Genomic DNA, 27,844 nt, shown 5'->3' on the forward strand with positions numbered 1-27,844 from the left:
AAAGATATAGGTTCAGGGCTTGTTACAATGTATCAACAAGCCGTGCACCTGTATCGGGACTTTTTATTTTTTTTGTAGTTTCTGTATGGTTACAATTATACCATTCACTGACTGCAAGCAGATATATTACATGGCGAGGTGTTGAACACATTAGGCAATGATTTAGCTTAGTCCTCTAAGCCTGTGTATTGTAAAGTCTACAGACACCAGTCATCTGACACCCCTGTTGCATAACCCCCATATGTGCAACACAGATGCTGACACAGTGTAACGAACCCTCCGCTGTCTGCGCAGTCATAACAGGTTGTCAGCCTCTGCATGTAAGCAAGAATGTTTACTACCAATGATCGCAAAGAGGAATCTAAAGAGAGAGGTTTGTATGGTTTCTTGCTGCTCTCATATCCCATAATGCAGTGCACAACTCTGAGCCAATCACAAGTCTGCTCACTTCTTGGTCTCCCCCCCCCCCCCCTACAGGCGAGAGAGAAATTGCAGCTGCCCCCTACGCTTCCTGTCGTCTCATGAGTCATGATAATGTTGTACTACTTGGGTTTATAAGAAGAGATCCCTGAACGACGACAACTGTGAGGTTACAGGCTGCTGGAAGGTGAGGAGATCATATAGAGATGAAGAATATACCTGCTATAATACTCTATAATAATACTACTGCCCCCTATGAACAACAACTATAAACTTGTCACTATGTAAAAAATGTACATAAAGATTAGTGCAAGAATATAACTACTATAATACTGCTCCTATATACAAGAATACAACTACTATAATACTGCTCCTATATATAAGAATATGACTGCTATAATACTGCTCCTATATACAAGAATATAACTACTATAATACTGCTCCTATATACAAGAATACAACTACTATAATACTGCTCCTATATACAAGAATATTACTACTATAATACTGCCTCCTATATACAAGAATATAACTACTATAATACTGCTCCTATATACAAGAATATAACTACTATAACACTGCTCCTATATACAAGAATATAACTACTATAATACTGCTCCTATATACAAGAATATAACTACTATAATACTGGTCCTATATACAAGAATATAACTACTATAATACTGCTCCTATATACAAGAATATAACTAGTATAATACTGCTCCTATATACAAGAATATAACTACTATAATACTGCTCCTATATACAAGAATATATCTACTATAATACTGCTCCTATATACAAGAATATAACTACTATAATACTGCTCCTATGTACAAGAATATAACTACTATAATACTGCTCCTATATACAAGAATACAACTACTATAATACTGCTCCTATATACAAGAATATTACTACTATAATACTGCTCCTATATACAAGAATATAACTACTATAATACTGCTCCTATATACAAGAATATAACTACTATAATACTGGTCCTATATACAAGAATATAACTACTATAATACTGCTCCTATATACAAGAATATAACTAGTATAATACTGCTCCTATATACAAGAATATAACTACTATAATACTGCTCCTATATACAAGAATATATCTACTATAATACTGCTCCTATATACAAGAATATAACTACTATAATACTGCTCCTATGTACAAGAATATAACTACTATAATACTGCTCCTATATACAAGAATATAACTACTATAATACTGCTCCTATATACAAGAATATAACTACTATAATGCTGCCTCCTATATACAAGAATATAACTACTATAATACTGTCTCCTATATACAAGAATATAACTACTATAATACTGCTCCTATATACAAGAATAAAACTACTATAATACTGCTCCTATATACAAGAATAAAACTACTATAATACTGCTCCTATATACAAGAATATAACTACTATAATACTGCTCCTATATACAAGAATATAACTACTATAATACTGCTCCTATATACAAGAATATAACTACTATAATACTACTCCTATATACAAGAATATAACTACTATAATACTGCTCCTATATACAAGAATATATCTACTATAATACTGTTCCTATATACAAGAATATAACTACTATAATACTGTCCCTATATACAAGAATATAACTACTATAATACTGCCTCCTATATACAAGAATAGAACTACTATAATACTGCCGCCTATATACAAGAATATAACTACTATAATACTGCCTCCTATATACAAGAATATAACTACTATAATACTGCCTCCTATATACAAGAATATAACTACTATAATACTGCCTCCTATATACAAGAATATAACTACTATAATACTGCCTCCTATATACAAGAATATAACTACTATAATACTGCTTCTATATACAAGAATATAACTACTATAATACTGCTCCTATATACAAGAATATAACTACTATAATACTGCTCCTATATACAAGAATATAACTACTATAATACTGCTTCTATATACAAGAATATAACTACTATAATACTGCCCCTATATACAAGAATATAACTACTATAATACTGCTCCTATATACAAGAATATAACTACTATAATACTGCTCCTATATACAAGAATATAACTACTATAATACTGCCTCCTATATACAAGAATATAACTACTATAATACTGCCTCCTATATACAAGAATATAACTACTATAATACTGCTCCTATATACAAGAATATAACTACTATAATACTGCTCCTATATACAAGAATATAACTACTATAATACTGCTCCTATATACAAGAATATAACTACTATAATACTGCCTCCTATATACAAGAATATAACTACTATAACACTGCTCCTATATACAAGAATATAACTACTATAATACTGCTCCTATATACAAGAATATAACTACTATAATACTGCTCCTATATACAAGAATATAACTACTATAATACTGCTTCTATATACAAGAATATAACTACTATAATACTGCCTCCTATATACAAGAATATAACTACTATAATACTGCTCCTATATAAAAGAATATAACTACTATAATACTGCTCCTATATACAAGAATATAACTACTATAATACTGCTCCTATATACAAGAATATAACTACTATAATACTGCTCCTATATACAAGAATATAACTACTATAATACTGCTCCTATATACAAGAATATAACTACTATAACACTGCTCCTATATACAAGAATATAACTACTATAATACTGCTCCTATATACAAGAATATAACTACTATAATACTGCTCCTATATGCAAGAATATAACTACTATAATACTGCTCCTATATGCAAGAATATAACTACTATAATACTGCTCCTATATACAAGAATATAACTACTATAATACTGCTCCTATATATAAGAATATAACTACTATAATACTGCTCCTATATACAAGAATTTTACTATAATACTGCTCCTATGTACAAGAATATAACTACTATAATACTGATCCTATATACAAGAATATAACTACTATAATACTCCTCCTATATACAAGGATATAACTACTATAATACTGCTCCTATATACAAGAATATAACTACTATAATACTGCTCCTATATACAAGAATATAACTACTATAATACTGCTCCTATATACAAGAATATAACTGCTATAATACTGCTCCTATATACAAGAATATAACTAGTATAATACTGCTCCTATATATAAGAATATAACTGCTATAATACTGCTCCTATATACAAGAATATAACTAGTATAATACTGCTCCTATATATAAGAATATGACTGCTATAATACTGCTCCTATATACAAGAATATAACTGCTATAATACTGCTCCTATATACAAGAATATAACTGCTATAATACTGCTCCTATATACAAGAATATAACTAGTATAATACTGCTCCTATATACAAGAATATAACTGCTATAATACTGCTCCTATATACAAGAATATAACTGTTATAATACTGCTCCTATATACAAGAATATAACTAGTATAATACTGCTCCTATATATAAGAATATAACTACTATAATACTGTTCCCTATATACAAGAATATAACTACTATAATACTGCTCCTATATACAAGAATATAACTACTATAATACTGCCTCCTATATACAAGAATATAACTGCTATAATACTGCCTCCTATATACAAGAATATAACTACTATAATACTGCCCCTATATACAAGAATATAATTACTATAATACTGCTCCTATATACAAGAATATAACTACTATAATACTGCTCCTATATACAAGAATATAACTACTATAATACTGCCTCCTATATACAAGAATATAACTACTATAATACTGCTCCTATATACAAGAATATAACTACTATAATACTGCCTCCTATATACAAGAATATAACTACTATAATACTGACCCTATATACAAGAATATAACTACTATAATACTACCTACTATATACAAGAATATAACTACTATAATGCTGCCCCTATATACAAGAATATAACTACTATAATACTGCTCCTATATACAAGAATATAACTACTATAATACTGCTCCTATATACAAGAATATAACTACTATAATACTGCTCCTATATACAAGAATATAACTACTATAATACTGCTCCTATATACAAGAATATAACTACTATAATACTGTTGGGAGTTGTAGTAGTGCAGTTGATGTGTAGGGTGAATCTCTGTGTGCAGCAGGTGCAGTGCGGGGATTTCGGCGGGTGTCAGGGTGCTGCCTCCCCCTCCCGGCCGCACAGCATCCTCTCCCCACCCCCACCCTGGTGAACTTCATGTAAAGTAGTGGAAACAAAACTGACAAGAGGGGAAGTCCAGATGTGGGAGCGCAGCAGAGCGCACACTTCACCCTGCCGAGCTGACAGCGCAGAACATCTCCCCATCATCCGACCCTCTGGGACCATGTCCCCCCACCCCGGCATCCCTGGACGATACAATGTAGGATCATCTTCTGATTCTGACCATTGGGGGGTCTGGTTGTTTAGTCGGCGACCATGTGGTCCTTCTATGGGGGGGGGGGGGGGGCTTCTTGTATCCTGCTTTTCCATATGAAGGGTTAATGGAGCGTTATGTATTTCTTTATGTATTATAATCCGGCGGGGTCATGGTGGCGCCCCCTGGGTACCACCATTCATCTAGTTCCCTTGCCTCAGGCGTCTCCTTACCCGCCACTCCTATAGAAGGTGGCGGTACTAGTAATAGTGTTACATTGTGTCGATTTAGTGCAAGGTTTCCCAACCAGGGCGCCTGCAGCTGTTGCAAAACTACAACTCCCAGCATGCCCGGACAGCCGAAGGCTGTCCGGGCATGCTGGGAGTTGTAGTTTTGCAACAGCTGGAGGCGCCCTTGGTTGGGAAACACTGATGTAGAAGGAAAAAAAATTCTCACATTCTTCTAATATTGCTTTTTCACAACTGAAGGTTTGTTACAATGTATCCAAGCAGACAATTTCAGCAGTGTTGGCTTTTACATGCGCTGATACATTGTAACGAAGTCTTAGCTGTGCTAACAAGAATACATTAGGGAAGGTTGAAGATTTCAGCTTCAAAAGTTACACCAGAATTTGAGATCCAGCAAAGCATGCCCCTGACCTCCACCACCACCTCCACCACCACCGTGCTTTACACTGCAGGTAACAGGTTCTCCTACTGAAGTGCTGTCTGTGGTTACCGTGGGTTCTTCTGGTTGTGTGGACATATAACTCTTAAAGGGGTTATCCAGAAAAAAAAAATGTTATATATATATATATATATATATATCAACTGGCTTCAGAAAGTTAAACAGATTTGTAAATTACTCTTATAAAAAAAAAAAAATCTTAATCCTTTCAGTACTTATGAGCTGCTGAAGTTGAGTTGTTCTTTTCTGTCTAAGTGCTCTCTGATGACACCTGTCTCGGAACTGTCCAGAGTAGAAGCAAATCCCCATAGCAAACCTCTTCTACTCTGTGCAGTTCCCGAGACAAGCAGAGATGTCAGCAGAGAGCACAGTTGCCAGACAGAAAACAACAACTCAACTTCAGCAGCTGATAATTATTGGAAGGATTAAGATTTTTTTATTAGAAGTAATTTACAAATCTGTTTAACTTTCTGGAGCCAGTTGATATACATATATATATAGATAGATAGATATTGTATATAGAGAGAGATATAGATATATATATAGAGAGAGAGAGAGATGACGTTTTTCCCTGGAATACCCCTTTAATTCCTTCCCCATCATGCTTTACACTGCAGGTTTCAGGCTCAGGTAAAATGGCATCTGTGGCCCTCATGTCTTTTGGATCTTTGGTCACATAAGGCTTTTTTTTCCCCCACTACCATGCTTTAAAGGGGTACTCTGGTGGAAAACTTTATTTTTTTTTTTTTTTTTAAATCATCTGGTGCCAGAAAGTTAAACAGATTTGTAAATTACTTCTATTAAAAAATCTTAATCCTTCCAGTACTTATTAGCTGCTGAATAATACAGAGGAAATTCTTTTCTTTTTGGAACACAGAGCTCTCTGCTGACATCATGAGCACAGTGCTCTCTGCTGACACCTCTGTCCATTTTAGGAACTGTCCAGAGTAGGAGAAAATCCCCATAGCAAACATATGCTGCTCTAGACGGTTCCTAAAATGGACTGAGATGTAAGCAGAGAGCACTGTGCTTAGAATTCAGCAGAGAGCTCTGTGTTCCAAAAAGAAAATAATTTCCTCTGTAGTATTCAGCAGCTAATATGTACTGGAAGGATTAAGAATTTTTAATAGAAGTGATTTACAAATCTGTTTAACTTTCTGGCACCAGTTGATTTAAAAAAATAATAATAATAATAATAATAAAGTTTTCCACCGGAGTACCCCTTTAAACTGCAGGTTTTATGCTGCTATGGTAAAATGGCATCTGTGGGCACATAAGGCTATTTTCTTCACCCCCATGGTTTACGCTGCAGGTCTTAGGCCGCTCTGGTGAAGAGGCATCTGTGGCCCCAATGTCTCTTCCATGCTTTACACTGCAGGCATCAGCCTCCTCTGGTAATAGACACGTAAGTCTATTTTCTCTGCCACCATGCTTTATACTGCAGGCATCAGCCTTCTCTGGTGAAATGGCACCTGTGGACACATAAGGGTACATTCACACGGGCGGATTACCTGTGGAATTTCCGCAGCATATTTGCTGCGGAAAATCCACAGCGGATTTTGCTACCATCGACTTGAATGGGTCATCAGAAAATCTGCAATGAAGGCAGTTTTGCAGATTTTCCTTCGGACCCATTGAATTCAATGGTAGCAGATTATCTGCTGCGGATTTTCAGCAGCAATAACGCTGCGGAAATTCTGCAGGTAATCCGCACCCTAAGGCTATTTTCCCCACCACCATGCTTTACACTGCAGGTACCATTCTTCTCTGGTGAAATGGTATCTGTTTATACATAAGGCACTATGGGGGAGATTTATCAAAACTTGTCCAGGGGGGAAAGTTGCTGAGTTGCCCATAGCAACCAATCAGATCGCTTCTTTCATTATTGTAAAGGCCTCTGAAAAATGAAAGCAGCGATCTGATTGGTTGCTATGGGCAACTCAGCATCTTTTCCTTTGCACAGGTTTTGATAAATCTCCCCCAAGGCTATTTTCTGCACCGCCATGCTTTAGGGCGCATTCACACCACGTTTTTGCAATACAGTTCCCGCATCAGTTTTTGGATGAAAAACAGATTCCTCAAAACCGGACTAAACTGTATCAAAACGTGTGTACAAATTTTAACCCAAGATACGGTTTTAAAAAAAAAATGATGTCCGGATGCATCTGTTTTTTAAGAAAGAAAAACATAAGTTTTTAACTTTTCACTCCATTATGAATAAAGTTTCACTTGTTTGATTGAAATTCCAAGAAAAGAAACTGTGCAAAGTCAAAAACCGAATGGTGAAAGCCGAATAGAACCGTACGCACATACAGTTCTGTACGGTTCCCATTGACTCCCATGTTAAAAAAAAAAAAAAAAAAAAATACATATACGGTTTTTTACCCGGACCAAAAACCGTGGTAGACTACAGTTTTGGGTACGGGAAAAAAAACGACAAAACCCGTACAGGACGCAAAACAGACACAACCTGATGTATCTTTTGGCGTACGGTTTTCAATGGAGAGTCAGTGCAGACGGTTTACAATACGGTTCCGTACGGTTTTCACATAGAAAACGTATACGGGAACTGTACTGCAAAAACGTGGGGAGATTTATCAAAACCTGTCCAGAGGAAAAGTTGCCGAGTTGCCCATAGCAACCAATCAGATCGCTTCTTTCACTTTTGAAAATGCCTCTGGAAAATGAAAGCAGCGATCTGATTGGTTGCTATGGGCAACTGGGCAACTTTTCTTCTGGACAGGTTTTGATAAATCTCCCCCTATGGCTATTTTCCCCACCGCCATGCTTTACGCTGCAGGTATCTAGTTCGTTAAATAACATTAGATAAAGATAAGGAGCGGTCATGTGACCGGCAGCGCACTTTGTTGTAATGCAGTGATTTCAGACCTCTTGATGTTAGATAACCTGCAGCCACAAGATGATGATGATGGCATCGGCAGGGACCGGAGCGTAACGTGCGTCACCTCTGTGGGCACCCGTGAGATGTGCGGGGTCACTTTAAGGCGATAGAAGGGGAGGCGGTTTGGGATTCCCCATTGGAGTCGTCATGTGCGTAAAAATCTAAGAATTTCCTAAATCCTCAATTTAAATATAGAAATTGCTTAGAAGTAGAAGAGGAAGTGCTGCCTGTGGCCGGAGAGGAGACAGGGCCCAGCTGTCAGCGCTGGCGCCGATTAACCCTTTCTACCGGCAAAATTGGAAAACCTCGTATCTGAGGGTATGTTGCAATGTATCGGTGTGGGTCAGATGTCATGTGGTTCCCTATTTACACTGGCTGTGTCTATTTCTAAAAGTGCAGATTTTAATGGCGAGTTTCCCGCTGCGAGTTTGGGCCGCGGCGGAACTTCCGCCGCGGCCCAGACTCGCGGCAGGAAACTTGCCATTAAACGTAATACAGATAGAAAAATGCACATGTAATAAGCTTGAGTATGAAACCGACCTAATACACAGCATTGCATCTGACACTTTTCACTTTTTTTTCCCCCTGCACTGTGGATGTTTACGCTAAATTCCCAAGGTTCACTTACTTTTTCTCCCTGCACTGTGGATGTTTATATAATAGGTAAAGCCTCTGTGACCTCACATCTCATCTTTGTAATGGAAAAATCTTTTACCTATTATGTATTGGTGGACATCATTAACAGAGGGATCACTTACTTTTTCTCCCTGCACTGTGGATGTTTATATAATAGGTAAAGCCTCTGTGACCTCACATCCCATCTTTTGTAATGGAAAAATCTTTTATTATTAAACATTAGCGAAGTCACGTAGTTTTTTTTTTTTGTTTTTTTTTTTACCTTCCTGCACTGTGGATGTTTACACAATGTACTTAACCCTTTCAGCACACTTCCCGTTTTCATTTTTTTCGTTTTTTCCTCCTCACATTTGAAAATCCATAACTCTTTTATTTTTCCACCCATAGAACCATAGGAGGGCTTGTTTTTTCCAGGACCAATTGTACTTTGCAATGACATATTTTATTTTACTATAAAGTATATGGGGAAGCAACAAAAAAAAATTTCCTCAGAAAAAAACGCAATATTGAAATTTTTGGGGATTTCGTTTTTTTTTTTGCAATGCACATTTTGGACATTAAAAAAGGACACATTATTTTTATTCTCTGGGTCCATTCAATTAAAATGGTTCCCATGATTACACACTTGTCTATTATTGTACGGTTTTGAAAAACAGCCAATTATTATTATTTTTTTTTACAAAATTAGTATGCTAAAAATTGTCCTCTTCTAACCCCTATAACACTTTTATTTTTTCGTATCTGTTCTTATCTCTACCATTTTTGTTTTTGATGGGACTTTTTAATTGCTTTTAATAATTATTTTTCTGACTTATGATTTGACCAAAAATCTGCATTTTTGGAATTTTTTTTTCTTTACATTTACGCTGTTCGCCGTGCGGGATAATAAATCATATATTTTAGTAGTTCGGACATTTTCACACATGGCAATACCAAATATGTTGTTCTATTTTTATTTATTTATTTTTATTATATTCATAAGTTGAATTTTATTATATATATGTGTGTGTGTATATATCTATCTATATATATATATATATCTATATATATAGATTGCTATTAGTAGTTCCTTATAAAGACTTCAAAAGTATTAAATAAAAACAGCAAAAAAATGTGTGTGTGTGTATATATATATATATATATATATATATATATATATTTATTTATAAATATCTTTTTCTTTTTTCTTTTATATTTTTTAATTCCTTTTATAAGGGACTATTAATAGCAAACATTAATAGTCGGCTCGGCAGTTGATATCTTATCCTGCATAAATTAGTTCAGCTTTCCGGTGCTCCGGTGGGCTGGAAAAGGTGGATGCAGTCCTAGGAGACTCTTTCCTAGGGCTGTATCCACCTTTTCCAGCCCACCGGAGCACCTGAAAGCTGAAGTCATTTATGCAGGATAAGTCATCAACTGCCGAGCCGAGAAGTTCGTGACAAATCGAATTTACTGTAAGTTCGCTCATCTCTAATGATCAGCATGATGTCAGGACCTGCCATTCATGAAGTGACACAGTTCATGACGCATGTCATGGTGCGCTAAGTCCTGGGGCACCATAACATGCATTTACGTCACGGGTCCTATAGGGGGTTAATAAAAATTCATGAACCCGTATGTGTTTTTAGTTTAGTTGTATTGTTCTCTAATTCACCAATATAGAGAACAGTGTTTTCTAAACAGTATGCCTCCAGCTGTTGCAAAACTACGACTCCCACCATGCTGAAGACATGGTGGGAGTTGTAGTTTTGCAACAGCTGGAGACACACTGTGGAAAACACTGATATAGAAACTTAATCAGACCACATTTTAAATTTTATTTAGAGATTCAGGGAATTCCCAAGGGTTTACTTACCTTTTCCCCCTGCACTATGGATGTTTACTCACTAAGTTGAAAATAGTACAATCGTTTGTGTGTTATGTTTAGTTACACTGAGGGACATATTAAAAACTTTTCTCACCACTTTTAACCGTGTTACGTGCCAAAATTTCAAAGGAGTTTACACCAAAAAGAACAAAAGTTTGCGCGATTCACTGCAGTTTTGGAAAAGTGCATGTGTGTCGGATTCCTGGCCTTTGTAATGGTGAGAAAATTTTAGAAATTGTGATTTTTTTTCCTTTTGATTATTTCTATTATATATATTGCATTTTAAACTTGACATTGCAAAATACCCGTATAAGTATTTTCAGACTATATTTATATATTTTTAAATGGGGTCCAAACGTACCATCCAGGCTTTGTACTGACGACATGTTTGGCTTTGCTGCTTTGCGGTATTGCGCATGTTTTTACTGGTATAGATGGTGCACTCGTAGTAGATGATACAATAGTTGTAGATGGTGCACTGAATGTAGATCAGGGGTATCAAACTCGCGGCCCGCAGAACGAAATTTTGCGGCCCGCTGCGCAGTGGTGTAGCGGGGGGGGTATACTCTAGCATTGTGGAGCAGAAGCTGTAAGCTCCCGCGCCTCCATTCACTGACCTTCCTCACACAGCATGAGTACACAGCGTGTGAGCCGCATGGACGTATGGGGCGCATGATGGGGGCATTATATGTGAGGGGCACATGATGGCGCATTATATGTGAGGGGAGCATGATGGGGACATTATATGTCAGGGGGCGCATGATGGGGGCATTATATGTGAGGGGGCATGATGGGGGCATTATATGTGAGGGGCCCATGATGGGGCATTATATGTGAGGGGCGCATGATGGGGGCATTATATGTGAGGGGCGCATGATGGGGACATTATATGTGAGGGGCGCATGATGGGGGCATTATATGTGAGGGGGCATGATGGGGCATTATATGTGAGGGGCGCATGATGGGGGCATTATATGTGAGGGGCCCATGATGGGGGCATTATATGTGAGGGGCGCATGATGGGGGCATTATATGTGAGGGGCGCATGATGGGGGCATTATATGTCAGGGGGCGCATGATGGGGGCATTATATGTCAGGGGGCGCATGATGGGGGCATTATATGTGAGGGGCGCATGATGGGGTCATTATATGTGAGGGGGCATGATGGGGCATTATATGTGAGGGGCGCATGATGGGGGCATTATATGTGAGGGGCGTATGATGGGGGCATTATATGTGAGGGGAGCATGATGGGGGTATTATATGTGAGGGGCGTATGATGGGGCATTATATGTGAGGGGCGCATGATGGGGGCATTATATGTGAGGGGCGCATGATGGGGGTATTATATGTGAGGGGCGCATGATGGGGGCATTATATGTGAGGGGCACATGATGGGGGCATTATATGTGAGGGGCGCATGATGGGGGCATTATATGTGAGGGGCGCATGATGGGGGCATTATATGTGAGGGGCGCATGATGGGGGTATTATATGTGAGGGGCGCATGATGGGGGCATTATATGTGAGGGGCGCATGATGGAGGCATTATATGTGAGGGGCGCATGATGGGGGCATTATATGTGAGGGGCGCATGATGGGGCATTATATGTGAGGGGCGCATGATGGGGGCATTATATGTGAGGGGCGCATGATGGGGCATTATATGTGAGGGGAGGATGATGGGGGCATTATATGTGAGGGGCGCATGATGGGGTCATTATATGTGAGGGGCGCATGATGGGGCATTATATGTGAGGGCGCATGATGGGGCATTATATGTGAGGGGGGCATGATGGGGCATTATATGTGAGGGGCGCATGATGGGGACATTATATGTGAGGGGCGCATGATGGGGCATTATATGTGAGGGGCGCATGATGGAGGCATTATATGTGAGGGGCGCATGATGGGGCATTATACGTGAGGGGAGCATGATGGGGGCATTATACGTGAGGGGCGCATGATGGGGGCATTATACGTGAGGGGCGCATGATGGGGGTATTATATGTGAGGGGAGAATGATGGGGGTATTATATGTGAGGGGCGCATGATGGGGGTATTATATGTGAGGGGAGCATGATGGGGGCATTATATGTGAGGGGCGCATGATGGGGCATTATATGTGAGGGGCGCATGATGGAGGCATTATATGTGAGGGTGCATGATGGGGCATTATATGTGAGGAGGCATGATGGGGGCATTATATGTGAGGGGTGCATGATGGGGGCATTATATGTGAGGGGGGCATGATGGGGGTATTATATGTGAGGGGAGCATGATGGGGGTATTATATGTGAGGGGCGCATGATGGGGGCATTATATGTGAGGGGCGCATGATGGGGGCATTATATGTGAGGGGCGCATGATGGGGGCATTATATGTGAGGGGAGCATGATGGGGGCATTATATGTGAGGGGCACATGATGGGGGCATTATATGTGAGGGGAGCATGATGGGGGTATTATATGTGAGGGGCGCATGATGGGGGCATTATATGTGAGGGGCGCATGATGGGGACATTATATGTGAGGGGCGCATGATGGGGACATTATATGTGAGGGCGCATGATGGGGGCATTATATGTGAGGGGCGCATGAAGGGGGCATTATATGTGAGGGGCGCATGATGGGGACATTATATGTGAGGGGCGCATGATGGGGGGCATTATATGTGAGGGGTGCATGATGGGGGCATTATATGTGAGGGCGCATGATGGGGGGCATTATATGTGAGGGGTGCATGATGGGGGCATTATATGTGAGGGGCGCATGATGAGGACATTATATGTGAGGGGGCATGATGGGGGCATTATATGTGAGGGGAGCATGATGGGGACATTATATGTGAGGGGAGCATGATGGGGACATTATATGTGAGGGGAGCATGATGGGGGTATTATATGTGAGGGGCGCATGATGGGGGCATTATATGTGAGGGGCGCATGATGGGGGCATTATATGTGAGGGGCGCATGATGGGGGCATTATATGTGAGGAGCGCATGATGGGGGCATTATATGTGAGGGCGCATGATGGGGGCATTACATGTGAGGGGCGCATGATGGGGGTATTACATGTGAGGGGCGCATGATGGGGGTATTACATGTGAGGGGCGCATGATGGGGGCATTACATGTGAGGGGCGCATGATGGGGGCATTATATGTGAGGGGCGCATGATGGGGGCATTATATGTGAGGGGCGCATGATGGGGGTATTACATGTGAGGGGCGCATGATGGGGGCATTACATGTGAGGGGCGCATGATGGGGGCATTACATGTGAGGGGCGCATGATGGGGGCATTATATGTGAGGGGCGCATGATGGGGGTATTATATGTGAGGGGCGCATGATGGGGGCATTATATGTGAGGGGCACATGATGGGGGCATTATATGTGAGGGGCGCATGATGGGGGCATTATATGTGAGGGGCGCATGATGGGGGCATTATATGTGAGGGGCGCATGATGGGGGTATTATATGTGAGGGGCGCATGATGGGGGCATTATATGTGAGGGGCGCATGATGGGGTCATTATATGTGAGGGGCGCATGATGGGGCATTATATGTGAGGGGCGCATGATGGGGGCATTATATGTGAGGGGCGCATGATGGGGTCATTATATGTGAGGGGCGCATGATGGGGCATTATATGTGAGGGGCGCATGATGGGGGCATTATATGTGAGGGGCGCATGATGGGGCATTATATGTGAGGGGAGGATGATGGGGGCATTATATGTGAGGGGAGGATGATGGGGGCATTATATGTGAGGGGCGCATGATGGGGTCATTATATGTGAGGGGCGCATGATGGGGCATTATATGTGAGGGCGCATGATGGGGCATTATATGTGAGGGGGGCATGATGGGGCATTATATGTGAGGGGCGCATGATGGGGACATTATATGTGAGGGGCGCATGATGGGGCATTATATGTGAGGGGCGCATGATGGAAGCATTATATGTGAGGGGCGCATGATGGGGCATTATATGTGAGGGGAGCATGATGGGGGCATTATATGTGAGGGGCGCATGATGGGGGTATTATATGTGAGGGGAGCATGATGGGGGTATTATATGTGAGGGGCGCATGATGGGGGTATTATATGTGAGGGGCGCATGATGGGGGCATTATATGTGAGGGGCGCATGATGGGGCATTATATGTGAGGGGCGCATGATGGAGGCATTATATGTGAGGGTGCATGATGGGGCATTATACGTGAGGGGCGCATGATGGGGGTATTATATGTGAGGGGAGCATGATGGGGGTATTATATGTGAGGGGCGCATGATGGGGGTATTATATGTGAGGGGAGCATGATGGGGGCATTATATGTGAGGGGCGCATGATGGGGCATTATATGTGAGGGGCGCATGATGGAGGCATTATATGTGAGGGTGCATGATGGGGCATTATATGTGAGGAGGCATGATGGGGGCATTATATGTGAGGGGAGCATGATGGGGGCATTATATGTGAGGGGCGCATGATGGGGGCATTATATGTGAGGGGCACATGATGGGGGCATTATATGTGAGGGGAGCATGATGGGGGCATTATATGTGAGGGGCGCATGATGGGGGCATTATATGTGAGGGGCGCATGATGGGGACATTATATGTGAGGGGCGCATGATGGGGACATTATATGTGAGGGCGCATGATGGGGGCATTATATGTGAGGGGCGCATGAAGGGGGCATTATATGTGAGGGGCGCATGATGGGGACATTATATGTGAGGGGCGCATGATGGGGGCATTATATGTGAGGGGTGCATGATGAGGACATTATATGTGAGGGGCATGATGGGGGCATTATATGTGAGGGGAGCATGATGGGGACATTATATGTGAGGGGAGCATGATGGGGACATTATATGTGAGGGGAGCATGATGGGGGTATTATATGTGAGGGGCGCATGATGGGGGCATTATATGTGAGGGGCGCATGATGGGGGCATTATATGTGAGGGGCGCATGATGGGGGCATTATATGTGAGGAGCGCATGATGGGGGCATTATATGTGAGGGCGCATGATGGGGGCATTATATGTGAGGGGCGCATGATGGGGGTATTACATGTGAGGGGCGCATGATGGGGGTATTACATGTGAGGGGCGCATGATGGGGGCATTACATGTGAGGGGCGCATGATGGGGGCATTATATGTGAGGGGCGCATGATGGGGGTATTATATGTGAGGGGGCGCATGATGGGGGCATTACATGTGAGGAGCGCATGATGGGGGTATTACATGTGAGGGGCGCATGATGGGGGCATTACATGTGAGGGGCGCATGATGGGGGAATTATAGGTGAGGGGCGCATGATGGGGGTATTATAGGTGAGGGGCGCATGATGGGGGCATTATATGTGAGGGGCGCATGATGGGGGCATTACATGTGAGGGGCGCATGATGGGGCATTACATGCGAGGGGCGCATGATGGGGGCATTATATGCGAGGGGCGCATGATGGGGGCATTATATGTGAGGAGCGCATGATGGGGGTATTACATGTGAGGGGCGCATGATGGGGCATTACATGCGAGGGGCGCATGATGGGGGCATTATATGCGAGGGGCGCATGATGGGGGCATTATATGTGAGGAGCGCATGATGGGGGCATTATATGCGAGGGGCGCATGATGGGGGCATTATATGTGAGGGGCACATGATGGGGGCATTATATGTGAGGGGAGCATGATGGGGGCATTATATATGCGAGGGGCGCATGATGGGGGCATTATATGTGAGGGGAGCATGATGGGGGCATTATATATGCGAGGGGCGCATGATGGGGGCATTATATGTGAGGGGCACATGATGGGGGCATTATATGTGAGGGGAGCATGATGGGGGCATTATATGCGAGGAGCGCATGATGGGGTCATTATATGTGAGGAGCACATGATGGGGGCATTATATGTGAGGGGCGCATGATGGGGGCATTATATATGCGAGGGGCGCATGATGGGGGCATTATATATGCGAGGGGCGCATGATGGGGGGCATTATATGCGAGGAGCACATGATGGGGGCATTATATATGCGAGGGGCGCATGATGGGGGCATTTTATATGCGAGGGGCACATGATGGGGTTGAAAACCAGCCCTGGAAATAATTGTAGACCAGCCCCACAGCATCGCGTCAGCCATCGGTAGCCACGCCTAGATTTATCCCTTTACAGTACACTAATATATGTTTTTTTATTTCCTCAATATATATTTCGAAGAAATAAATTGCTACTGTATTTCACTATGCTGAAGCAATTTATATATGTGTCAGTTTTCCATGCATTATAATACTGTATATGTCTGTATAAGTCATACATTTACCAAGTAACAATAGTATGGGAGGAAAGGAAATATTACCATCACACTGTAACTGACCAAATCCTCTATACATAGACTGATATTACCAATAATGGCGCTATAAAAGGAGGAGTATTATTACCATACATAGTACCATCATATGGTTACTGACCAAATCCTGTATACTGACCAATATTACCAATAATACCAGTATGAAAAGGAGAAATATTATCACCATACATATTACCATCACACTGTAACTGACCAAATCCTCTATACATAGACTGATATTACCAATAATGGCGCTATAAAAGGAGGAATATTATCACCATACATAGTACCATCATACTGTTACTGACCAAATCCTGTATACTGACCAATATTACCAATAATACCAGTATGAAAAGGAGAAATATTATCACCATACATATTACCATCATACTGTTACTGACCAAATCCTGTATACTGACAAATATTACCAATAATACCAGTATACAGGGAGGAATATTATCACCATTTATATTACCATCATACTGTTACTGACCAAATCCTGTATACCAGTGTTTCCCAACCTTTTTCGGGTCGGGGCACCCCTCCGGGAAAAAAAAATTTCACGGGGCACCCTGACCGAAGTTGACGAGCAAAAAAAAATAAAAATAATAATAATTTTAAAAAAAAGCAGCAATGCACACAAATTCCAATATCTATTTATCAGTGGGTATGTAGTTTAAAGTGCTGCTTTATACTGCAACTCACATGTGACATCTTCTCTGATCAGCGTCGTTCATCTGGTCTGGACCGTCCTGATAATTTCTTCCAGCCACAACTCTTCACCATTAAACCTGCAAAACAAATCTATTAGGATCTGCACTTTACCAGAATTTTACAAGTGAAGAGGAATACAGGGGCGTATAGGTGTAAAGGGGTAACAGAGGGGGTGTACATGGGAGACAGGTGTGTAGAGGAGTATATGGGAGTGACAGAGGGGTGTAGGGGGTGATAGAGGGGTTTACAGTGGTGGCAGAGGGGTGTAGAAGAGTGGTAGAGGGGTTTAGAGGAGATTACATGGGTGGCAGAGGGGTATAAAGGGGTGTACATCGGTGACAGAGGGGTGTAGAGGAGTGTACATGGGTGACAGAGGGGTTTAGAGGAGATTACATGGGTGACAGAGAGGTGTAAAGGGGTGTACATGGGTGGCAGAGGGGTGTAGAGGAGTGTACATGGGTGACAGAGGGGTGTAGAGGAGTGTACATGGGTGGCAGAGGGGTGTAGAGGAGTGTACATGGGTGACAGAGGGGTGTAGAGGAGTGTACATGGGTGACAGAGGGGTTTAGAGGAGATTACATGGGTGGCAGAGGGGTGTAAAGGGGTGTACATGGGTGGCAGAGGGGTGTAGAGGAGTGTACATGGGTGACAGAGGGGTGTACATGGGTGACAGAGGGGTGTAAAAGGGTGTACATGGGTGACAGAGGGGTGTAAAGGGGTGTACATGGGTGACAGAGGGGTGTAGAGGAGTTTACATGGGTGACAGAAGGGTTTAGAGGAGATTACATGGGTGGCAGAGGGGTGTAAAGGGGTGTACATGGGTGACAGAGGGGTGTAGAGGAGTGTGCATGGGTGGCAGAGGGGTGTAGAAGAGTGTACATGGGTGACAGGGGTGACGGGTGGACAGGAGTGACAAGGTGATAACGGATTACACAGGGGTGTACATGGGTGGCAGAGGGGTGATAGAGGAGTGTACATGGGTGACGGGGCGTCAGGGGTGACGGGTGGACAGGAGTGACAAGGTGATAACGGATTACACAGGAGTGTACATGGGTGGCAGAGGGGTGTACATGGGTGACAGGGGTGATAGAAGAGTATACATGGGTGACAGAGGGGTGTAGAGGGGTGTACATGGGTGACAGAGGGGTGATAGAAGAGTGTACATGGGTGACAGAGGGGTGTAGAGGAGTGTACATGGGTGGCAGAGGGGTGTACATGGGTGACAGAGGGGTATAGAGGAGTGTACATGGGTGACAGAGGGGTATAGAGGAGTGTACATGGGTGACAGAGGGGTATAGAGGAGTGTACATGGGTGACAGAGGGTGTAGAGCAGTGTACATGGGTGACAGAGGGGTGTAGAGGAGTGTACATGGGTGACAGAGGGGTGTAGAGGAGTGTACATGGGTGACAGAGGGTGTAGAGCAGTGTACATGGGTGACGGTTGGACAGGAGTGACAAGGTGATAACGTGTTACACAGGGGTGTACAGGGGTGATAGAGGAGTGTACATGGGTGACAGAGGGGTGTAGAGGGGTGTACATGGGTGACAGAGGGGCGTAGAAGACCGTACATGGGTGAGAGGGGGGCGTCGGGGGTGACGGGTGGACAGGAGTGACAAGGTGGTAACAGGGGTGACAAAGGGACAGAGGGGTATACATGGGTGACAAGTATGTGGTCAGAGGGGTGGACAATGGGGGGTGAAAATGGGTGACACGAGGATGGACAGGGATGACAGAGGGGTGGACAAGGGTGACAAAGAAGGGTGGACTGGGGTGACAGAGGGGTGAATGGGGGGGGTGGACATAGGTGACAGGTGTAGACTGGGGGATGGTCAGAGGGATGGACAGGGGGGGTGAACATGGGTGACAGGGGGATGGACAGTGGTGACAGGGGGATGGCCAAGGTGGACATGGATGACAGGAGGGTGGACACGGGAGATATGGGGGTAAACAGGGATGACAGAAGGGTGAACAAGGGGAAAGAGGGGGGACAGGGGTGAATAGGGGGGTTGACATGGGTGACAGGGGGTAGACTGGGGGGGGTGAACATCATTCATGTCCACCTTGTCCACCCCCTGTCCATCCCTGTCACCCGACAGGGATGGACAGGGGGTGGACAAGGTGGACATGAATGACAGGAGGATAGATATGGGTGAGGGAGGGGGGTGATGGACATGGGTGAGGGAGGGGGGTGATGGACATGGGTGAGGGAGGGGGGTGATGGACATGGGTGAGGGAGGGGGGTGATGGACATGGGTGAGGGAGGGGGGGATGGACATGGGTGAGGGAGGGGTGGGAGGATGGACATGGGTGAGGGAGGGGGGGAGGATGGACATGGGTGAGGGAGGGGGGGGGGATGGACATGGGTGAGGGAGGGGGGGGGGGGTGGACATGGGTGAGGGAGGGGGGGGGGGTGGACATGGGTGAGGGAGGGGGGGGGGGGGGTGGACATGGGTGAGGGAGGGGGATGGATATGGTACAGTACCTTAAGCAACCATTTTTCTTCCCCTCTCCGGCAGGGCACCGGCAAGGCAATCATTCACTGCGCCGGCCTGGCGCAGCTTCCGCACACTTCCCCTCTCTGGCAGGGAACTCACTGGGCCGCAGGAGGGAGGGGGACGCTGGGGCATGGGTCACTACACCGGCCCGGCGCAGCTTCCCCATACTTCCCCTCTCTGGGCCGCAGGGGGGAGGGGGAAGCTAAGGGAGGCTGGGGGACGTAGGGGTACGCTGAGGCCTAGTACAGCAGCCCCTGATCATGTGACTCCGACTCCTCCATGTGACTGATCACACGACGGTGACATCATCGCAGGTCCTGTTACGGCGCACACAAACTTCCCTCCCCCTGCGGCTCCGGGGAGGCAAATTAAAAAAAATAAAAATAGATCACGATTGGGAATCACTGCGCTCTGGATGCGCAGGTACTGGGGTGAGTGGCGGGAGCCTACAGCTCATAGCTCCGCCTCTCTGTGGCCGCTTCACACAAGGTCCTGACTTAGTGTCAACACCTTGTGTGAGTGAGCAGCCACTGTGTGTGCACACGGGTCGGTGTAGTGCAGAAAACCGACTCCTGACGGCCCACTGTGCGGTCAGCCTACTGGGAATATTCCTGGTATCCCGCTAGGCCAGTCCGGCCCTGCGCATGATGGGGGCATTATATGTGAGGGGAGCATGTGGCCCAGCCTCTACCTCCAGTGGTCCCCAGATTGAGTTTGAGACCCCTGATGTAGATGGTCACTGGTTGTGATTTCTTAATAGGTTTCAGCTAAAAATTGGTTTTGCATACATTTTTAAGCCTTTCTGTCATATGAGTGAATTCACTGTTTCTAATATCACCTCCTTGAGCCGTGTGTGAACTATGAACCTGTGTGAGAACAATTCAATAATAGTATAATGTCTGTTTATTTGTTTTTGTGTTTTTATGTCTTGGGGTCTGTTCAGACATTGGTTTTTATGTCTGAGCAGTTTCTGTGTGATTTCTTCCCTGGCTTGGAAGAGTTAATGCTCTGAACCAATTGCTACTCGGGTGTGGCTATTTAAACCCTAGCCTTGCTGCACTCTAGTTGCTGGTGATTTGTGCAAATTCTGACCGTGTCTGTTTTAACATGCACCTTGTATTTATATTGTGATATTTCTGAGTTTTTACCATGGTTTATAGTCCTGTTTATTATAGATTTTAGTCTGTGGTACATTTGTCACTTTTGAGCATTATGTATGTCCGTTCCGCTTTAGCCTTGTATCTTAGTCTGTGTTCACACTTTGAGTCTCGTTTGTATAATTCCGGTTGTGGTATCCTGGTTCCTCCATGTTGTTGGAGTTTGGTTCTCAGTCTGGTGTTCTGCATATTATACAGTGATCCCTCAACATACGATGGTAATTTGTTCCAAATGAACCATCGTTACTTGAATCCATCATATGTTGAGGGATCCGTGCAATAATAATATAGACCGTTATACTCACGTGTCCCCGCCGCTCCGGACCGTCACCGCTGCCCTGGATTGTCGCTTTCCATCGCCGTCATCACGTCGCTGCGCACACCGCTCCTATTGGATGACGTGACGACAAGATGACTACAAAGGAGAGCGAAAACCATGCAGCCGAGCCCGAAGAGGACTGTCCGGAACGTCGGGGACAGGTGAGTAACACTCACCGGACCACACATGGCACATTGCATGGCTATCCAGCGGCAGCTGAAGTAGTCTGCGCTCCCGGATAGCCGTTTATGCGATGCGGGCCATGGTAGGTCGGGGGGTGGGGGAGATGGGGGGTCACTGTGTTTGTTTCCTTCTAGGTCAGTATCCTGATCACATGGGTGCCCGCTGGCTAGAAGTCTATCTGGAGTTATTCGGGGACATTTATCATAGTTGCTTTGGTGAGCGAGTTCCAGAACACCACTTTGTAACCCCACCTCCTCTCCTCTGTAAAACATGTGTGAGATATAGATATATATATATATAATTTTTTTTTTTTTAACCCCTTTAGGACACAGGGTTTTTTATTTTTGAAATTTCTTTTTTTTTTTTTCTCCTCACCTTCTTAAAATCCTAACGCTTTCAATTTTCCACCTTACATATAAAGCCTTGTCTTTTGCACCACCAACTTTACTCTATGACATCAATAATTTCAGCACAAGATCTATGGCGAAACAAAAAAAAATTTGTGGGGCAAAAATGGAAGCGCCATTTTGTGACTTTTAGGACCTGCCATCTCTACCCAGTGCACTTTTCGGTAAAAATGACACATTCTATGTATTCAGTAGGTCCATACAGTTGACCTTATATAAATCGTAGGCTTCTTTCACACTGCCGTTGTGACACAGCAGTGTTTCATGCGTGGGGGAACCCAGGGAGAATAGCAGGAGGAAAAATACATCATGCAACGGCGCCCTACAGACCCCCTAATAGTGAATGGCATTGGTTTGGCCCATTGTTTCCCATTGTGCCCCGTCAAAAAAATGTTAAGGCACAAAAAATAAAAAGTGGCTGACGGACGTTTGCGACAGTGTGAAAGGGGTCTTATATAGGTTTGATTATGTTTTAATAAAAAAAAAAAAAAAAATATATATAACTATTTATATAAAAATTAACACATTTAAAATTGTCCTCTTCTGACCCCTCAAACTTTTTTTTTTCTGTATACGGGGATGTGTGAGGCCTCATTTTTTCATCATGGGAATTGTAGTTTAGAAACAGCGAGACTCCAGCTGTTGCTAAATTACAACTTATACAATGATGGGGGTTGTAGTTCATCAACAGCTGGAGGCTCCCTGTTTGGAAACGCTGGTTTATGTGCCTTTTCCCTAAGGGAGGGCACCATAAATGTACTAACTAATTTTTTTTCTTATAATTTCAGATCTGTGTATGCAGAAGACTTCTTCAGAGTCGGTAGACTACGTCGATGACCACATGTTTTTAATTTTTTTTAATTTTATAGCAATAAAATGGTTAACGAGGGCTTGTGGGCGAGTGTTTTTGGAATAAAAATGTGTTTTTTTTAATTTTTTTATTTACTTTACAGGCTTAGTAGTGGAAGTTGTCTTATAGACGGATCCATTACTAAGCCGGGCTTAGCGTTAGCCCCCAAAACAGCTAGCGCTAACCCCCAATTACTACCCCGGTACCCACCGCCACAGTTGTCCAGGGAAGAGCCGGTACCAACAGGCCCGAAGCGTCAAAAATGGCACTCCTGGGCCTAGGCGGTAACAGGCTGGCATTATTTAGGCTGGGGAGGGCCAGTAACAATGGTGCTCGCCTACCCTGGTAACGTCAGGCTGTTGCTGCTTGGTTGGTATTGTGCTGAGAATGAAAATACAGGGAACCACACACATTTTGCATAAATAACACTCCCCCACAAGCCCTCGTTAACCATTTTATAAATTTTAAACAAAAAATATGCTGGTCATCGACGTAGTACACCGATTCCAAAGAAGTCCTCTGCATACACGGATCTGAAATGAGAAGAAAAAAACACAATTGGTTGGTACATTCATGGTGCCCTCCATTAGGGAAAATGCCCATAAACCATCTGCTCACTGGCCACCTGCCTGCACCTCCAAGCCGCCTGTTAACTGTTGCAAGACTACAACTCCCAGCAGTGAGGACATGCAGGGAATTGTAGTCGCAATGGCTAGCGGGCCAGTGGTAGTTGTGGGCGGGTGGCCAGGTTGCGGAGCAGGCCGTCTCCCAGGAATACGAAACTACACTGTAATTTTATATTTCCCAGGCGGTGCTGTGATTGGCCAGTTGGTCGGCCAATCATGGCACCGCCTGGGAAATATGAAATTACAGTGTATTTTAGTATTTCTGGGAGCCATCCGGCTCCGCTGCCCCGGCCCCTCATCTCTTTCCCTCCCCCCTTCCGGTCATGTCCCCCTCCGCTCATGTCAACCCCCAGACAAAGGAAACTACACTGTAATTTCATATTTCCCGGCCTGAGCTTTGATTGGCCGAGACCGACCAGCCAATCACAGCCCAGACTGGGAAATATAAAATTACAGTGTAGTGTCATATTTCTTGGAGCCTGCCCCAGTGGCAGGGGGGGGGGGGGGGGGTAGATGAGTGGCGGAGGAGAGATGGGTGTTGTCGGCGACTTCTTAAATTTACTCACCTACAGGAGTTTTCTACTCCAGGTCAGACTTTTTGAAGGGGGTTTGCGACTCATTGCTGTCTACTCCTTTTGTGGAGTGGGGTGTCCAGTTTGTTTCTGTTCTGTGTCCCAGTGTGAACAGTCTTCTATGTTCATGATCAGTTTGGTGTTTAGCATTCAGTTGTTCTGTTTATTCCCTGCGTTTCCTGGTTTCTGCTGTATACTCGTACCATGCCTAGTCTTGTGCATTTATTCATATTTGCCGTTTATCTGGATTCCAGTTTTTGAACAGTTTGTTAGTACACTGCATCCTGTTCTCTTTGTGAGTTTATATTCTGTCTGGTATATCTGGTTGGTTGGTAGTTTTACCGTTATGTTTCTCGCCTTTGACCAACTATGTATATTATTGCACTTTAGCTCAGGTAGGGACCGCCACCGTGGTTGTTGATCCACCATTTAGGGCGGATGGGCAAGTAGGCAGGGAGAGTGGTTGTTAGGGAAAGCTTAGGGCTCACTCTCCCTGTTCCCCTCAGTCGGTCATGACAAATATGTGTGATATGCACTGCAAAACCTTAATTTTGGGGTATTTTAAATGGGTGAAAAGATTGGCCAAAATCGCACAACATGGGAAAAAAAGGGGTGTGAAACCGAAACTTTACATACTTTCAATTCTGCACAAATGAGCTCTGATAATGTGGTGAGGAAGAAAACAAAATATTACTGTAACATATTAACATTACTCTGACATAAATTACACAGGTTTTTGAACATGTCCATGCCTTGTGTTTGTCTATATTGGTGAATTAGAGAGTTTATGTACTTTTTCTCTCTGCACTGTGGATGTTTACTCAATGCACTCACTAAAAGTCATGGTGGTCTCCAAACTGTGGACCTCCACATGTTGCAAAACTACAGTTGTAGTTTTGCAACAAACTGAGGTCCACAAGTTGGACACCTATGTCCTAGCGTGTATAATGAGAATGAAAAAAATAAGGTGTGAACTGCGCCTGAGCTGTACCATGTGCTCCCAGCTTCTTGTTATAAACAAGAATGTTTCCATTCACTGACAGAGAACGCAAAGAGATCTTAAAAAATGATGAGGAAATGACACAGAAGTTCTGACAAACTCTGCACATCTGTGTTGTGGTTTCTGCTATAAACAAATGATGCTGCGACGCGGCAGAGTGGGGCGATATGATGATTTCGGTCATGGGACAATGGCCTTAAAATGCTGTAGAACTTCTCTTTGTAGTGATTAGGAGTTAGGCCATGTTCACACTTCAGAATTTTCGCACAGAAAATCTAACATAACATGCCAACGCTAAGACCGCACGGGGATGCTCCGTCTCATAGACAGCTATGCATTCTGTGCGGAGTCCGCGAAAAGAATGAACAGTTTTTTCGGCGGACACGGAAATCAGAAACATCTGGCACGGAAATTCAGCCGTGTGCACAGCGCAGTAGAATCCCAATAAATGCACAATACAGAATTTACGAAAGAAGAAATTCAGTGCAGCAGCCCCCCATTTTCTTCAATGGGATTTTGCTGCCTGCTGTGCACAAAATGCCTGCCCAGAATTTTTCCAGTGGAAATTCTGTAGTGTGAATGTAGCCTGTACCATTAGAAAAATCCGCTGCAGAAAATCTGCCGCAAAACCGGCCCTTTAAATCGGAGAACACTTTTATGATACATATCGTGGGTGTTTCCCATTTTTTGGGGCGTTTGGTGTATGATCTCGGCTGCGTTCACTGCTGTCAGTATTCGTGATAAATGTCGCATTTTATTCCTTTGTCGGTTATTATTCCTGTCTCCGATGCTGCGACCTTCACTGACCTCTACGTCTCTTTGTCTTTTACAGATCCATGTTTGCAGTCACGATGAGAAGGTTATAAATTGCGCTTTTACCTGGCAATAAATGGAACTAAAAAAACAAATGGCCACAAGGGCGGATCCCACATAACTGGAAACGCTATGAATTGGTGACGCAAAGTGGCTGGAACGTAGCGAACCTGCGACCCTCATCGTAAATCCTCCACCATGAACACTGGAGAATTGGAGAGTTCCAGCTGAGACGCCCCCGAGGTCCATGAGCTGGAGTTAACCCCCTGCTCACCGGTGCAGGGGAAGATGCAGAATGACTCCAATGTTACAGACGGCTGTGAAGTGGACGGGCGCTTCCTGGATTACCTGTACGCCACCACCTACGCCGTCATCCTCATTCCGGGATTGATCGGGAACGTCCTGGCGCTGTGGGTGTTCTACGTGTACATGAAAGAGACCAAGCGCGCCGTGATCTTCATGATTAACCTCGCCATCGCAGACTTGCTGCAGGTGCTGTCGCTGCCCCTGCGGATATTTTATTACCTGCACAAGTCGTGGCCGTTCGGCCGCTTCCTCTGTATGTTCTGCTTCTACCTGAAATACGTAAACATGTACGCCAGCATCTTCTTCCTGGTCTGCATCAGCGTCCGCCGCTTTATGTACCTCATCTACCCGTTCAGGTTCACCGACAGGAAGCGGATGTTTGACATCTACGTCAGCGTGGCCGTCTGGATTGTGGTCTGCGTCGGCTGCCTCCCGTTTCCTCTTCTAAGGCTGGAGAACGGGACCAACAGCGGCAACGATGGGATATGCTTTGTGGATCTCCCCTTGAAGGACATTGGCGTCACAGGTTCCATCATGGCGGTGACGGTGGCCGAGCTCTTCGGCTTTGTCAGTCCGCTGGTCATTGTGCTGTTCTGCACCTGGAGGACGGTGACCTCGCTGCGGGAGCCGCACGCCGCCTCTCACGACCTCGGGGAGAAGAAGAAGGCGCTGAAGATGATCCTGACCTGCGCCGCCGTCTTCCTTATCTGCTTTGCTCCGTATCACTTGAGCTTCCCGTTAGATTTCCTGGCCAAGGCCAATAGGATCTCTTCGTGCTCGCAGCGGAGGGCCATCCTCACCCTGCACCCTGTCGCGCTGTGCCTGGCCAGTATGAACTGTTGCCTGGATCCCGTCATCTACTACTTCACCACCGATGAGTTCAAGAGGAGACTGTCCCGGCAGGACTTGGTGGACGGCACCGAGCTGCAGATTTTGTACAATAAAAACTTTATGGATCAAAGCATCTGCAGGTCAAGCTGACATCGCAAGGTCACATGATGTACAAAGTCGCCAGAAGTGGCGCCAGGATATGTGTCCCACCCTGTACATATTATTTTATGGACACATCAGCATGAGGCCGCCGC

General features: G+C 44.1%; 1 protein-coding gene across 5 annotated transcripts; it reads left to right on the forward strand.

The window, feature by feature from the left end:
- The first annotated feature begins 559 nt into the window (after positions 1 to 559).
- GPR174 (G protein-coupled receptor 174) lies at positions 560 to 27,844 on the forward strand. 5 transcript variants are annotated; one of them, XM_056539382.1, is made up of 3 exons: positions 8,317 to 8,341; positions 8,639 to 8,761; positions 26,473 to 27,844. In XM_056539382.1, exon 3 carries the CDS (start codon positions 26,742 to 26,744, stop codon positions 27,738 to 27,740), a length of 999 nt encoding a protein of 332 aa, XP_056395357.1. In that variant the 5' UTR covers positions 8,317 to 8,341; positions 8,639 to 8,761; positions 26,473 to 26,741; the 3' UTR covers positions 27,741 to 27,844. The 5 variants fall into 5 exon arrangements, with proteins under 5 accessions (XP_056395358.1, XP_056395355.1, XP_056395359.1 ...); XM_056539383.1 differs by lacking the exons at positions 8,317 to 8,341; positions 8,639 to 8,761 and adding an exon at positions 560 to 607; XM_056539380.1 differs by lacking the exons at positions 8,317 to 8,341; positions 8,639 to 8,761 and adding an exon at positions 4,752 to 4,860.

The sequence above is a fragment of the Hyla sarda genome, chromosome 9, assembly GCF_029499605.1.
Source record: "Hyla sarda isolate aHylSar1 chromosome 9, aHylSar1.hap1, whole genome shotgun sequence".
NCBI lineage: Eukaryota > Metazoa > Chordata > Amphibia > Anura > Hylidae > Hyla > Hyla sarda.

Excerpts from the sequence above, each read along its gene's own strand:
- GPR174 (XM_056539383.1), top strand. The coding sequence starts at position 26,742 with ATGCAGAATGACTCCAATGTTACAGACGGCTGTGAAGTGGACGGGCGC.